The following is a 15,892-nucleotide window of genomic DNA, read 5'->3' as shown; positions in this document are numbered from 1 at the left end:
GAGAGTCCGCTATATGCTGCTTCTGTATTTATGTAATTCAATGGATTCAGTAATGTTGAATGATGAGTCTGCGAACTTCACACTAGTTGGCTTGTTCGGTTAATTTAGACTATTCAACCTTCCAGGTAAGTTCTGTATGCTATGGTTTATCGTTTAAATAACTGATAATATTACTTTAAAGTACAGACATCTATTCAGCCTGCTGTTCTGTCTGCTATTGTTTAGTTGAATAACTTGCCTTTCCAGATTAAATGTCTGTTCTTCAGCTTGGATTTTGTGAAATAATTTTCTAAATAAAGGCGACTTATAGTCCACTGCGACTTATATATGTTATTTTGTCTTAACTCTTTCACCGCCATTGACAAGATATCTCGTCAATTAAGAGAAAACGCTTGCCCGTCAATGACAAGATTTTCCGTCTTTCCGCAATACCGCTATTATCCACAACTTTTTAAACCCGGAAGTATTGCCCTATGGCAAGCGGCTGCATGTCCGTGTCTGTTTTAAAGATCGCTCTGAATGGAATCTCTATGAAAAGTCCGTCACAAAAATTGAATTATCTCTGCTTTTTGCTCAAAATGTGGTGTTTTTGCAGAAACCTACCCATATTCAAAAGCTGATTACAAAAGAACCACTGAAGGTAGGATGAAACTTTTTTTGTTTGAAAGCAGAGGGTCTGTTCTTTCATTTGGTATATTGTATGTTTATATATTTAAAGAAGAACATTTTCTGGAAGGCATTAAACCTTGGTGAAAATCATGAAAAACGCTGGCGCTGGCTGGCAACTTTTTTAAAAAACGCTATCGGTGAAAGAGTTAATGACGCATTATTTGAATGATGTAGCTTATACTCCGGTGCGGCTTATAGTCCGGAAAATACGGTACTTTTTCTTGGCTGAGGGTTGATTTCTTTCAGGCCTTGCAGGTGTTTTTTATGACTGAAAAGTTCTGCATTCAGAAATTGCGCAATTCTAAAAAAAAAAAACATTGTTTTCTACAAGTATATGCACACCGGCGCAGACAGGTGGCGCCTGTCCGCCCCGCTCAGCTTTGACTCAGGAAGTTGCTCAAATCCCTGTTGTGCCACAGAGCGCCACTCACATAGTTTAACATTAAATAACATCATATTTGTCCCAAATCATTAACAATTAACATTGGCTGCTAACGTATAACGTTTGTATATTGAAGTAGATGCTAACTGACTACGCTTGCGCTATTTAATGTGCACTTCAGGTTTACGATACCTCCGAGTTGTCCTAGACGCAACACAACGTGGCGCGTCCGGTGTGCGACCCCCTTTAGTTTCTGACTCAAACTGTTCCCACACAGTTGTTTACGCATAGAGTGCATAATGTGACTACGTTTAGTTTAATTAAGTAAATAATTTTTTTATCAAATTACTAAAACTAAAAAAGAAACTTGCATTACTTTTTTGAAAAAGTAACCCAAATATTAATGTGTACATTTAAAAAGTAATGCGTTACTTTACTCGTTACTTCAGACAAGTAATATTATTACGTAATGCACGTTACTTGTAATGCGTTACCCCCAACACTGGTGATGATACAGTGATGCTACAAACAATAGCACTAAAACTTAATAATGTTTAGCATCAAACATTTCTAAAAAAAAATATTTCTTAATTACTTATAGGATTTATTCATAAATATCCACAATAATCCATTTAATTTCAATAATTCCCTGTTTGTCTCTCATTTACTAAAATTACTTTGTGTTAAATCAGACTCATATCAGCCAAAATGCTCTCAATATCGCCATCGCCCATTAAAAAAAATCTCACATCGGTCAACCACTAATACAAATATTTAAAAATTTGTGTTCATACTTACCAACAGAATATAGCAAATGCTACAATTAATATAAGCAAAATATTGTTTTTGGATGATTTCTCGTCATCGTTAATAGAAACATTAAGAAACGTGAAATGACAAAAAACGTTTACAGTATTTTTAAAATCAAATAAAGCTGTAACTAACTTTGCATTTTAAAAACAATAAGTATATTGACAAAAAGCTACACTAAATATTTTACAAAATGCACTTGGCCATGATTTAACCTTTAAGACTGTCTGAGACTTAAAGTTTAAGAATTTGTGTGTGTGCGGATTTTGTGCAGGTTTTACATCTGAAATCTTTTGACTTTGTGAGCTTCATTTGTTTTGTAGTGAGAGAATATTTCATGCTGGTGGACTTTATTTCGAAGGCAAGTTTCTCTTTGTAGTTACCTTGTTTGATCTGGCTCTGCATGGCCGGACTGGAGGCCTGTGTGCTGCTCTTTCTCTGGGTCTCTGGAGTTCCCGGTCTTGGGGGCCTAAAACACAAAAGGCCAAATAAAATATTTAACACACACATCTGCAGCACAGAATTCAACATAAAAGCAGCATGTACACGCTGTGTACCGAAGCAGATGCATTTGTACAAACTGTCTGTGTGTCTATGTACAAACCTTTGTATTGATGCGTGTCCGTGTGTATGTACAAGTCTGTGTTTACATGTGTTTGTGTGTACAGGACTCAATGCAAATGTTTTAAGCTCTGCATGATCGATTTCGTTTTGTTCAGAAATGTTAAACGCAGGTACAGTACACATTGACAACACACAGTAACACAAAGGACGCATGTTAAACACTTTAAAGTGTGGGCCCAGAAATTTGCACCTGCGTATTTGTGTAACGTATGTAACAAAAGCCTTTACAAAGAGATTTCATGGAGGAAATCCAGAGAAAAGACAGAATAACGGTGCTATTGATAGGTTTATGAATGAATGAATCAATGAATGTACTTTATTTCCAGACTTAAGGTCCATTTGAAGACAACAGTAACAAACACTACACGGTAAAAACAATACAATATGCACAAAAAATACATGTTAAAATAGGGTTTGGGTTACTTTTGATTTAACCCCTGAATTTACTTTCATATTTTGCATGTACATTTTCATCTAATCATGACAAACTGGATCATTGGAAAGGTCTAAGCCTCTAGTATACATATTTCAACAGTGTTTTATAAAATAAATTATGTAGGTAGAGTATTTGATTCATTTATGAAAAGAGTGTGACTCAAAACATTTATATCCTGCTAAATGTCACTGTCCTACCAGCGGGACGCTTACGTGTTCAGTATTTTGCATGTAAATTCTTATATAATCATGACAAACTATATATCATATGAAAGCTCTAAAAGTGTAAAGTATGACAAAATATGACATTGTGCGAATAATTTTCTAAAAGGTCACAAGCCCACAGGTGGGCCCAATTTGTTTTTACATATTTATAACATTAAAACCCTACTCTAAACCTAAAAAACCTTGACAAACTATATCACTGGAAAGCTCTCAAAATGTAGTTTTCATATTTCAAGGTAATCCGATGATAGAAATAATGTAAAGAAAGTTTTTGTTACACGACCGCACCTATAGGAATGCTCATTTATTACTATACATTCATAACACTATATCCTATAATAAATCTTCAAAAATGTTGGCAAACTATATAATTGGAAAGCTCTAATAGTGAAGTTTTGATATTTCAAAACTGTTTATGAAATAATAATGCAGTGACAGTAATTTATTAATTTGTGACAAGAGTATGCAGCAAAACGTTGACACCTAGTGGCCTTTGATGGTAAAACCACTAAAAGTGTGACACAAACCACATTTTTTGTGATTTTAACTTGAAATTCGGATCACAACATGTTAGACTTACGTCTTAATTTTTTGCACTTCTGGTGTGAAACATTTTTATAATTTTATGTATAAAATATATAATTTATTGCATTATTTATTACAATAAATCCAGATACTTCCGTGAACAACTATCAAGTGTTTTTAAAACAAGACCAAGATTAGTATACTGAATAAACTGAAGGTTTATCAATCTGTTTTAATAAATTGATTTAGCTAGTGGTGTTTGCATCACTCAAAAGTATTCATGAAAGATACATACATACATACATACAGAGATATATGAAGAATAATACAAAAAGGCTGAAAAAAATTAAGACACAGTTTTCAAGTTTTCTAGGTACATATCAAAATCTATTTTCAAATCTTGTTATCTCCTCTGCAGATAGGAGGTCTCTCTCTCTCTCTCTCTCTCTCTCTCTCTCTCTCTATCTCTCTCTCTCTCGTCTCTTTTATTTGTGGCTAATGCTCGATCAAGTTTCCTGTGTCTCCTCCTGTGATCATTATTCTCTCCTCCACCTGTCGCATTCACTCTAACAAGAGTCTGACCTCATTAAAGTCTCGGCTAAAGCTCCCCAAAATCTTTAAATCCAGTTCTTGTTCATGACTTTGGCGTTTGAGAGGAGAGAGAAAGCAGAAATGAAAGGGTTTAAGGAAGTTTTAAGTGAGTATCAGACTGTCTGAAACATCAGCAGGTCAAACTGTGAGTTAAAGGGATTAAGAGAAAGTCAGTGACTGGTGTCTGCGTACAGCAAGAGTTTTTGTCTGTTTTATGAACTGTTGAACCTCATGCAGGTCTTTCCAAAGCTTTTAAAAGAAATATAATCCACTGAGCATCTGAACTATATCAAGATATTAAAACACAAAATCCACCGGCACATTTAAAAGAAGTCATATCACAGAAAACACTGAAGTAGAAGTCTTTAACCTGATTCAGGATGTTCTTGTTAATGTCTCTCAAAAGTCAAATCTCCTCTGAACACATTATTAAAGACGATAAAAGTCTAAATGTCCACCGACAGCAATGAAAGACTTTTATTTTAATCCTAAAAATAGCCGGTTTTAGCATGGGTGTGTTTAAAAGTAATATTGACAGATTACTGAATTCAGCCACTTTCTGTCTGTTTCAGCTTGCACGGCTCTGCAGAGACTTTAAGAAATAAAAACATAAATGCCTCATAAAATCCAAAAGTGTTCCTTAAAGTACAAAAAGCTCTTCAGTTTTGTTTTAATAACTATCATAGGGCCAGATTTAATTACAGCTTGTGGCAGCACAAACTATCGTTTTGGTGTTAAATAACGACTGTAGGTGTTTACTAAAGATGCGCAGTGGATAATTAGCGCTGAAAAGGTGTGGTATAGTTATTTTTTCCACTGACCTTATTACATATGCATTTCTAGAAGTTTGTTCCCATTCCCTGGCACTCAAGTAATTTACAATGATGCACTCAGATTAATGGTATCATGTTTAACTCTTTCCACGCCATTGATGAGTTAACTCGTCAATTAAGAGAAAACGCTTCCCTGCCAATGACGAGTATTTCTGGCTTTCGGCAATACCGCTATTATCCACCAAGCGCTCTTCTGCAACTTATAAAACCCGAAAGTATCGCCCTAGGGCAAACAGCTGTGTTTCCGTGTAAGTTTCGATGATTGCTCTGAATTGATCTCTATCAAAAGTCCTTCACAAAAATGGAATTGTCTCAGATTTTTGCTCAAAATTTGGTGTTTTTGAAAAAACCTACACATTTTTGAGAGGTGATCAAAAGAGAAATAATAAAGGTAGGATAAAAAAAATTGTTTGAAAGCAAAGGGTCTGTTCTTTCATTATATTGTATGTTTATATATTTTAAGAAGAACATTTCCTGAAAGGCATTAAACTTTTGGGAAAATCATGAGACATGCTGGCGCTGGCAACTTTTTAAAAAAACGCTAGCGAGGAAAGAGTTAAAAAGGTTACGTTCGTGACAGTGTTGCCAGCTTCTCTAAAATAAAGCAAATTCTGTTTTGTCCACAAATCCAGTGTTTTTTCATAAATAAGGAAACTATTGCCACGGCCCCCGATGCTATCGTGTATGGGCGATCTTGTAGGCTGACGACAATCTGACAAAGGAGAATATCGCCGGACACTAGTAACGCTGTGGATAGCAGCTTTGCCATTAGATATGGATAAACTAAAAATGTTATTGAAACAATCTTTTAAGAACTTGCCAAGTTCATAGTTTACAATATTTTGCATTGAAGTTGAAGTAAAGTTTTGTACTTTTGTAACACATTTTCATAAAATGAATGCAGACAGGATCTCTGATTCTCAGGGGTCTTCAACTACTCTTTATTGAGGGCCAGATTTTAAAAATGTAAATACGATGCGGGCCAAACTTTTACCCCTATTTTTTATATATTTTTTTACTTCTACATATTATTATATATGTTATAGGCTAATTTATGTTGTTTTTTTTCTTTGTTTATAAACTCTTAAATATGAGTATTTTTCAAAAATGCAAAATTTTGAGGAAAAAAGCTGAAATAGTTGCATTTTTGTGAAGGATTCAGAATGATTACCCAAAACATACACGGAGTGTAAAATTAATAATTTTTTGCTTCAGTTTTTTATAAATTGGCCATCTAGTGGATATTCGCGGTATTACAGATTACCATAAAAACTTATCAGGAACACGTTTTTTTCAGGCAAATGTTTTCTCTTAATTTACAATAACTTGTCAATGGGGGGAATGAGTTAAAGGGGCGGTGAATTTGTCGATTTTATTGTTTTATACTGTTGCCTGATGTCTACTTCTGATGTCCGCGTGGTTTTTACATTCAAAAACATCAAAAACAATAAGTAATAGGCTATTTTGTAACATAGATTAGTGGCTGTCTGGAGAAATGGTTCGTTTGAAGGGGCGGGCTGCATTGAAGACCTGACGTAAACACCCACTGCTATGATTGGACGGCTTCATTCCCCGTCATTACATGTTGGGAAATGTTTTAAAAACATTAATGTGATAAAAATAGCAGCCGAACACAAATATGTTTGAGCCACAAAAGATTCTGGGTGCTAAATATGATACACATAAATGACAATACGTATATTAAAGTAGAAACAAAACTCGACGTGACTAAATTACCGTATACAACACAGTAAGCGCGCATCAGAATCTAAACTGCGGCTAATAAATCCTTATCAATAACTTTGTATAATTCGATTGTGCTTGTGAGGTTGCTTTTACATTCACGTAATGTTAAATACCACAGTTATATGATAAAAAATAAGCTTTGTTGAGTGTTTGACCTTTCAAACGTAACTCGCCTAAATTACCGTATACAACACAGTAAACGGGCATCAGAATCTAAACTGCGGCTGATAAATCCTTCTTTATAAATAACACTGTATATTTCTACCGTTAAATTACAGTCGTGTTGTTAAGTGGTGTATCTTTATTAATGGTTTAATGTTTTTAGTACATTAAAACAGTCAAACATACGTGTTTAGACACGGATGTTACAACAGACATATCAAGCGATCTCTTCTAACAAAGCAATAGTGAAACACAGTAACTTATATAAAGTAAAATGTCTTACTGTGTATAATGCTGTGTCATTGTTGTCAGATCCAATATAAGTGGTGCTTTTAATCACAGTCTCTCTGCAAATCCAGCATCGACTTCTTTCCAAATAAATCCGTGTACACAAAGTTAACAAACACTCCCCACACGAGCTGGAACTTCTTAAAAAGCAAACTTTTTCCAGGCATTTAATGTTATGTTCCAAGCCTCCGAATTAAAGTATTTAGCTTCTGTGTTGTTCCCACGCGGTTCTTCCACAACCGAAAATGCGTTTCCAGTCTATCATAACAGATCACCGCGTCAAAATAAAAGTCTCTCAGAAAAAATGTATTTAAAAGTCATTTTGGTTACATTTGTCAATCTTTAAAGACATATTTACTTGTTGAGACACACGTGTGTCACGCGAAGCTGTGGGCGGGACTTCAAAAGTGGTCCTTGTATTTGGCTATGGGGCGGTGCCTCAATTCTACTTTGACGTCATAGATTTCCGAATTCCACACTGGCTTGTTTTACTGGCTTGGTGCCAAAAACGGTTATATTTCAGTAGCACGGACGTTTTCAGTTCTGAAACTTGCAGGATGTTCATTTAAGTATGATGACCTCTTGTATAACAAATTATCAAGTTTAAATTGAGTTTTTGATTCACCGCTCCTTTAATGACTGAAAACTCATATTTTCTTTTTTAATATTTTAAAAACAATTGCATTTTAACATTGCAAGAACCAAATATTAATAGTTCAACTCTGAAAATAAATCATTAAAATACATCACTTCCAGCCAGCATGTCACATGCAGTGTAGTAGCACAAGGTTTTTATGCATCCAAAGCTTTTGCCCTACGAATCCAAAAATTACGTGCTCGCAGATGGTTGGCACCCCATGCAGGCATTTCCTGACTCTCCTTCTGGTTTATTGGACGTCATTTGTCATGTACAGTGGAAAGGCGGCTTTAAAGTAACCACACTGATTTTAAATCAGACAAAGATGATTGTTGGGCCGTAAGTAATACAAAAGCTTGATCTTAATCTTACCAAGTATTAATCCATTTTTGTAGCATTACAGTAATGACAAGAAATCACGACACAAAACATATCTATAATAAAAAAAGTGTTTTCTCTACTTTTTTTCTACTATTGAAAGTAGAACAAAGTACTCTAGATTACTACAGTAAAATTAACATCAAAGTTTATATTGACCCCTGAAAGTTATTTCAAGGTAAAACTCTGACTTTGAAAAAAATCAGTAATGCTCTTCTTTAATCTAAACATGATACTGTACACAAACACATTGACGGACAGTATCGATGGGTTTCACGTGTCGACAGCGGTCCGACACTTCACCTGAAGCGTATGACACTCAACTCAATGATCAAACAAACACTGACCTCCATACGTGAGCTCAGTAATGCTTATAAAGCCCCACCCTGCAGGAGCATCAAACCAAGAACACCACACATATCTGTGGGCAGTAGCGTTTGTCGATGCCCCCCGGGTCTAGATGAGATGCTTCATGCACTGAGCCTTTTTAATCTCACTGTCCACACACCCACCTGAACCTCCATCTAAACCCTGGGAGCCCAAAATTAAAGCCGTCCCACAGATACACAACATAAAACATGCAAATGAGTTTCCTGGATCTCTGATGCTTGACCTGATGCTTGAAGTCTGTTGTCTTTGTAGTGTGTTGTAAATTTATGGTAATTTTAAATGTATATAGCACAAATAATTTAACATTTATATATTATAACAAATGACAATTAATCACTTTTTCTTTTAGGTTCTCATTACTACACTGAAAACAACACACATAATGTACTCCTCTATTTCATCTGTGCTGCTTGATAAATCTATCATTTCAATTCATAATCATAATTTGTCACAGTTGTGTGATCTCACCTGGCCGGTGCTTTCTTCATATGTTCTCCGATGAACGTTGCATTGGTCATGCTCATCAACGTGTTGGCCAGCGAGATGACGGACAGCAGGTGCTGTGTGGTTACCGCTCTGGATATGCCATACGTGCCCTTACCCACGATCTCGGAGATGGACAGTTTCCGGCCCTCCATCGAGCCTTGCGCCAACCGCCTCAGCAGAGAATCTTTAAAGGTGGGCAGCAGGAGAGACATGTGACTGCCGCGGGAGATCAAGCCGAAGGAAATGGGCGTGTGCGGTCTGAGCATGCCCAGTCGGTTCAAACACACCTCGTCGAGGTCTCCATTTAGACCCCAGGCGTGCAAGCAAGACATGAAGAGTTTAGCCGTGTCCATGGTGAGATTATACTCAAGTAAGCTCAGAGACTTGGACTTCTCCTCCCGACGCCTCTGCTCTTCCTCTTCATCCTCATCGTCATCTAGCAGATGCTCCTTGATGTTCTCTTTAATGGTCTCTTTCACCTGCACAAGTAGATGGGATCAGTCAGGTCATGTAAGATAAAAGGTTATATTATGCCTTTTTTGCATTTATTTAGCAACCTGACCTGTTTGAAAATCTTGTTGGCCAGGAAGGAGCCGCCCTTATCTGCCCCGCCGGGTGTCTTCTGCAGCGTTTCTGGCGAGACAAGCGTAGGGTTTGGCCGTTGAGCCTCTTCGGTCAATAACTGAATGATAACGGCTTCCACGTCGAAAAACAGCACGTGCATGTCAGGATCTGTGATATTGGTCTTCATGGCCTGGACAACCAGTGAGTTATGAGAGTATTTGGGCAGGTTACCCTACAGAAAGAGAAGCAAAGAAATCATATCTTAGCTACATACGCTAAACCTGGCATCACATTGTTTCAAAGCAAAGCAAGAAAAACTGAACTGGTGAAGTTAAAGGGCCCATATTATGCAAAATCCACTTTTACAAGGTGTTTGGGCATAAATGTGTGTTAACAGTGTGTGAACACAACAACCCTACAATGAATAAAATCCACTTTCTAATTCTTTTTAAATCCTCATTAAGGCAAAGCAGTAGATGATGTCACACAAACAAAGCCCCTCCCACAGCCACTGACTGACTGGTTAATTTCACCCCAAAGCTTTTCTAAATGTATTTGTTATCATGTTGTAGCGCTAACACGGCTAAAATACTATTGTCTCAGACTGTATTAACAAAAATTGATCTATTTTTAACCAAAAATGCTCACTGTCTGTTGATAGGGAAGTGAGGAGCTGTAGCTCATTTGCATTTAAAGGTACAGACATAAAAAAGGCACTTTTTGCTCAAACCCAAACAGGGTAAACTTTTAGGGGTGTAAATGAAAAAGTTCATTTCGATATGATACACTATCATTTATGTCTGCCAGCGATGCGATATTTGCCGATACATCAAACATTTCTTAAATGCAATTATACAACAGTTCTTTCTGGTTCTCGAATCTGATTGGCTAAGAGCTATGCGATATTGTGCTGATAACGGCACTGTAACCGCATCACCTTTCGTATTATTCCGCCACCTAGTGAATGGAGGTCCTAAGCAGGCTCATCTCTGAATGGAAAAACACAGACGCGCTGTTTTGAATCACTCTCCGTGTGTCTCATTAGTTTACTAGCTCATAAATCAGTCTGTGAATCCCCAATCGGAAGTAATTATTCTGTCAAAGATCAGCGCTCTTGGATGTTACGTTAAAGTTAATGGGAGAAATGTCTTGTCACATCGTGTGGACGATTAACACTTGGAAAGAGGAATATAAACACTCGTTTTTTTCTGGAGCTATATCTTTTATCAGAACGCGAAAACACCGTGGAAATGCAGGTAAGCACCGCAGCTTTTAAATGTGGACATTGATCATTTACTTTATCGTGATGTGACTATTAAAACATGTTATGAGATATCGCCACTGGTATATTTATAAGCAGCATGCAAAAACATCTCTCTGACACTTATAAAAAACCATTTTGTATAGTACTGACAAGAACAAAGTTTAATAATAATAATCGAGTGCTCGTATCGCGTTAAGAATAAATGAGAAAGCAATAGTAACGTTATACAAGTATAGTTTTATTAACTTTTACCTCGCGCCAAAACAATAACAACACAAAAGACACTAAATATGAATAAAAAAACAAGTAATCGTTTGATCATGACACCACATACTGCTGATTTGATCTCATTTTGACGATCATAAACAAACAAGGCCAACATGAGAGCCAGGGTATCTCTGTCAGAGATGTAGCCCAGAGAGGGCGGTGGTCAGCGGGGCGAGTGAACACTCACGTCCGCTCATGCTTTGGTTCTCATTCGTACCGAATCTCAGTAAGCACTCGTTCAAACAGGCGCTATCTTTACTAATCGACTGCAGATTTAAATATAATACATATACATTCTCGACTAAACTAATCTTAAAACTACACTTTGTGACCAAGAACCGGTAATATAAAGAAACGGCTTTTCCGTCCATTGAGTTGTTATGAGCTTCAAAGCAGCCGAAAGTTTTACCTGTCATTCTGGCCGCCCTCAAATCCGTGGCGGAAGAAGTAGTTCTCAAACAAAGAGGCTTTTAAAATAACTCCGTTGTTGTATTTTAGTTTTCGTTTTTCAAACGTGTGCCGTCGAACTGTTGTATAAAAGCAATATCGCTCTCGGAGTCGTGTGATATAGCTCTATATCATCACGGCTGTGATTGCCTCCGGCACTCGGCCTACGGCCTCGTGCCTCTGGCCTAATCACAGCCGTGATGATATAGAGCTATATCACACTCCTACTCGAGCGATATTGCTTAATTAAGATTCGATTTATTTATCGATACTTTAATATTACGTGTTTTGTTAAGCTGTTACATCTTTAATAACTCACGAACGCAACCAATATTTAACATAAACGTTTAATTATTTTCTTAAAAAAGGCACAATCTCTGTCCCAATTGAGACATTTACAACAACAAACTAAGAAAAAAATACACTTTTTTAAAATAAAGAAAAATACATAATGAGAAAAATGTCACTTAAAATCAAGCTTATGATGGCAATAAAGGTCTTAAGTGTTTCAGCTGCTGCTAATTTGTTTGTCCAATCCATTTTCCAAATACAAAATATTTCCAAACCCATGATTTGCATTCGATAGTAGACATAACGTCTTCTTCCTCTTTTGCTGTGTTTTCGCTGCTACAACCGCTTTGTTGCTGCATTGCATTCACTTGCTGACACTAACACACGTAAATAAACAAAAATGTAGGGCTGTAATTATTAATCTCGTGTCCCATTAAAACTGCCTCTGAAATCGATTCAGAACCGATTTTGAATCGATTCTGTGTTTCATGCACAGCTTGTGCGTGTACTACGGCATTTGATCAGTAGGAAGTCCTTATCAATCTAAAATTATTATGAGTCGTAAATCATTAAAAAAAATCATAAAATCATAAATAAGCAACACTCGTTAAACAAAATCATTCAAAATATTCTTTATTATCATGAAAATACCTGAAGAACAGCGATATAAATATTCCTGTAGACATTTCCTAGAATAGCGTTTGTAATGCTACTTCTTCTGTGGAACAAAGGGAGTTTCTACACGAGAGCGCCCCCTGGCTTTGGGATGTGCCGGGATTTCAGCGTAATTCATTAAAATTCATTCATTGAGAATATGCACATTTGCACAATTAATCATGACAGCCCTCCAAAAATGCACGCTTTGGCAGAAATGAGTAGATGTTACGTCAAAGAATGAGGACGCGGAAAATGTCAAAATAAAGGTACCTCATATCAATATTTTGTGTGTGGCATTGATGCATCGTATCATTAGAAATTGAATCGATGCGTCGTTACACCAATGCATTGTTACAGCCCTAGTAATTTTGGACATGTTATAACAAATCTGCTACAACAGATCTGTAGGGTATTTTGAGCTGAAACTTCATAGACACATTTTAGGCACACCTGAGACATATATTACATCAGTGCTTTGTGTTAATGTGTGCCCCTTAAAACAAGAAAGAGTTTGGAGTCAATGATTTTGCTCCAGCATAACTCGAATGCTAAAAAAGAGACAGAGAAATAAAGTTTTGGCAAGTCCTCTTATTTATTTTCAAAGTCAAACTAACCTCGCTATTTTAAGAAACTGCTTCTATTGTGCACTCAAAAAAATCATTCAAGCCCTTCTTAGAAATGACACATTAAAATTGTGTTCAATAAATGTAAAATACCTCATTAAGAGCAATAAGTATATATATTTAATTAGTATAACACAAAATAAATATGTTCTATAATTTATTGATTTCTTTTTAATTGCGTTAACACAATTAGTTTGAGTTTGGGTTCTGGAAAAATAATTGTGGATGTGACTAATTTCTCTCAATGAGCACTGACTGTGTTAATGCCTGTTTGGAGATCAGTCTCTTCTCACATGCTCATCCAAAGTATCATATGTTATTGTTATTAGCATGCTAACATGTGATTATGCTAATTAGTATGATATAAAATTTTTATATAAAATAACAGAATTGAGTTCTTCAGACTACACTACATTGAGTTATTCAAACTACACTAAATTGAGTTGAGGCAACTAATTGAGTATTGTCATTCACTATAAATTGAGTTGGACCAACTCAATATATTTTTATTGTGTAAAGCAGTTTTTTATGAGTTAGGGGTACACATTCATATTGGATGGAAATCCTGCCCACAATTTTATTGAGTTAATCCAATGAATAATTTTTTTGAGTGTGTGCAGTATGTTAGTTATATTTATTAGTAAGTATCTAGTTAGTAACAGTCACTCAGCAGAAACTCATTATCAAACTTAATACACAGTGAGCAGTAATCAGAAAGTAAAGTTGAAAGTCATCAGTCAAACGTTCCTCCCTCAGCAGAATCATTTATTTATTTGATGATCTTTGTAAGAATCTCATTAAATTCTCCAGCATTCATTTCAGCTCATCTGCCTGCAGTCAAATCTCCATTTAATAGCCAGCTTGCTAATTATTCTTCAATGTTAATTGGATGACAAAGTACCTGTGATCCATCAGGAAAGATGTTTACACCTGACCCACATCACATCAAAGCAACTTACATAGCATCCAATGATTACATTTTAATAGTATGTGTGTTCACTGGGATCAAACCTGTGACCTTACATTTACATTACATCTATGCAGACGCGACTTTACAAAGCATTAACAAGGTAAAGATTTTATCATTATGTATATTCACTGGGATCGAACCCACAACCTTTTGCGCTTCTCACGCAATACTCAACACCAAGTATGGAGCTTTAAGGATGAAGGACAATCTCTCTCTGTGTGTTACTGCTGTCGACTCATCCCAGCATCACTGGACTATATTTAACACACTGAGATGAGATCAGAATCATTACAGGACACCTGATCTCAGATCAGCTTTCTCAGACACTCTGGACTTAAGACTCACGCTGTAGATTACAGCACACATCACGATGCTTTTAATGTCAGTTTAACCAAATCTCACTTCTGAGTGCCTTACATAACATTATTCTGCCATCTGATTGGATGAGTGCTGATCCTAAATCAGTAATTAGAGGAGTTTGGTGTTATCACGCTCACAGTCGTGCGTCACAGCCATATATCAGCACGGCTGTGGTTACACGTTCTTATTTTTGCGGTGATATTACTTTATACAACTAAAAAAATCATTTACACGCACAAGCAAAGTTAAGTGACTTGTGTGTCATTTTTGTATGGTAAAGCTCAACGTCAAGTTTTAGTAACCCATTAATTGACCATCAGGCTTAAACTCTGTGGAGTTGTCAGGAAAATCATTCTGCTCGAGAGTCCCAATACAACAGCGTGAGTTAATGCTGGGATTATTTGCTGGTGTAACCAATAACAGATAGGTGAATGTTCAGGAAGCCCGTTTAAACCATCACTTTTTGTGACTCTATTAGGATGCTAGTGACACAGGAATGACACACTTTACTTCACCTTCATACAAAACATCTGCAGAAAATTATCTGTCCTTCAGTAGACGGCTTTTAGTTTTATAAAGGTGAACTCTAAAATTCTGTTTGTGTGTCTAACAGGGGTTCAGAGCGCACGCAGACACATTTCCAAGTGTCGAAATCAGATCATCTGCTCATGGAGACACACTGCCCTCTAGAGGACATTTACACATCTGCCGTTAAACAAAGGAGAATACAAACTAAATCTATTCATTACTCTGATACAGATAGATAGGATAGATCAGGGGTGCCCAAACTCAGTCCTGGAGGGGCGATGTCCTAAAGAGTTTACCTCCAACTTGCCTCAGCACACCTGCCTGAATGTTTCTAGTAATGTTTTGTTTAGTAAGATCTTCTTTAGCTACTTCTGGTGTGTTTGATAAGGGTTGGAACTAAACTGTGCAGGACAACGGCCCTCTGGACAACGACCGAGCTTGGACACCCCTGGTATAGAAGGATAAATAAATAGATAGATAGGATAGATAAGACAGACAGACAGATGGGATAGATATGAGGATAAATGGATGGATAGGATGGGATTGGTTAAACAGACAGACAGACAGACAGACAGACAGACAGACAGACGGACAGACAGACAAATAGACAGACGGACAGACAGATAGACAGACAGACGGGATAGATAGGGGACGGATGGATGGTATAGATAAGATAGGTAAATAGAAAAGATGGATGGGATATATAGATAGACAGATAGACAGACAGAAAGACAGGATAG

General features: G+C 36.6%; 1 protein-coding gene across 2 annotated transcripts in view; it reads right to left on the bottom strand.

Moving 5' to 3' along the window:
• wdr7 (WD repeat domain 7) overlaps nt 1-15,892 on the bottom strand; it is a 109,010-nt gene that overhangs the window by 66,581 nt on the left and 26,537 nt on the right. For both annotated transcript variants that reach the window (XM_065243646.1, XM_073812524.1), the window contains exons 15-17: nt 9,744-9,977; nt 9,164-9,660; nt 2,245-2,330 (exon numbers count right to left, since the gene is read on the bottom strand). In XM_065243646.1, coding sequence (XP_065099718.1) covers nt 2,245-2,330; nt 9,164-9,660; nt 9,744-9,977 — 817 coding nt within the window. The remainder of the gene's footprint in view (nt 1-2,244; nt 2,331-9,163; nt 9,661-9,743; nt 9,978-15,892) is intronic.

This window comes from Paramisgurnus dabryanus, chromosome 18, assembly GCF_030506205.2.
Source record: "Paramisgurnus dabryanus chromosome 18, PD_genome_1.1, whole genome shotgun sequence".
NCBI lineage: Eukaryota > Metazoa > Chordata > Actinopteri > Cypriniformes > Cobitidae > Paramisgurnus > Paramisgurnus dabryanus.
This window is presented reverse-complemented; position numbering and strand designations above follow the sequence as displayed.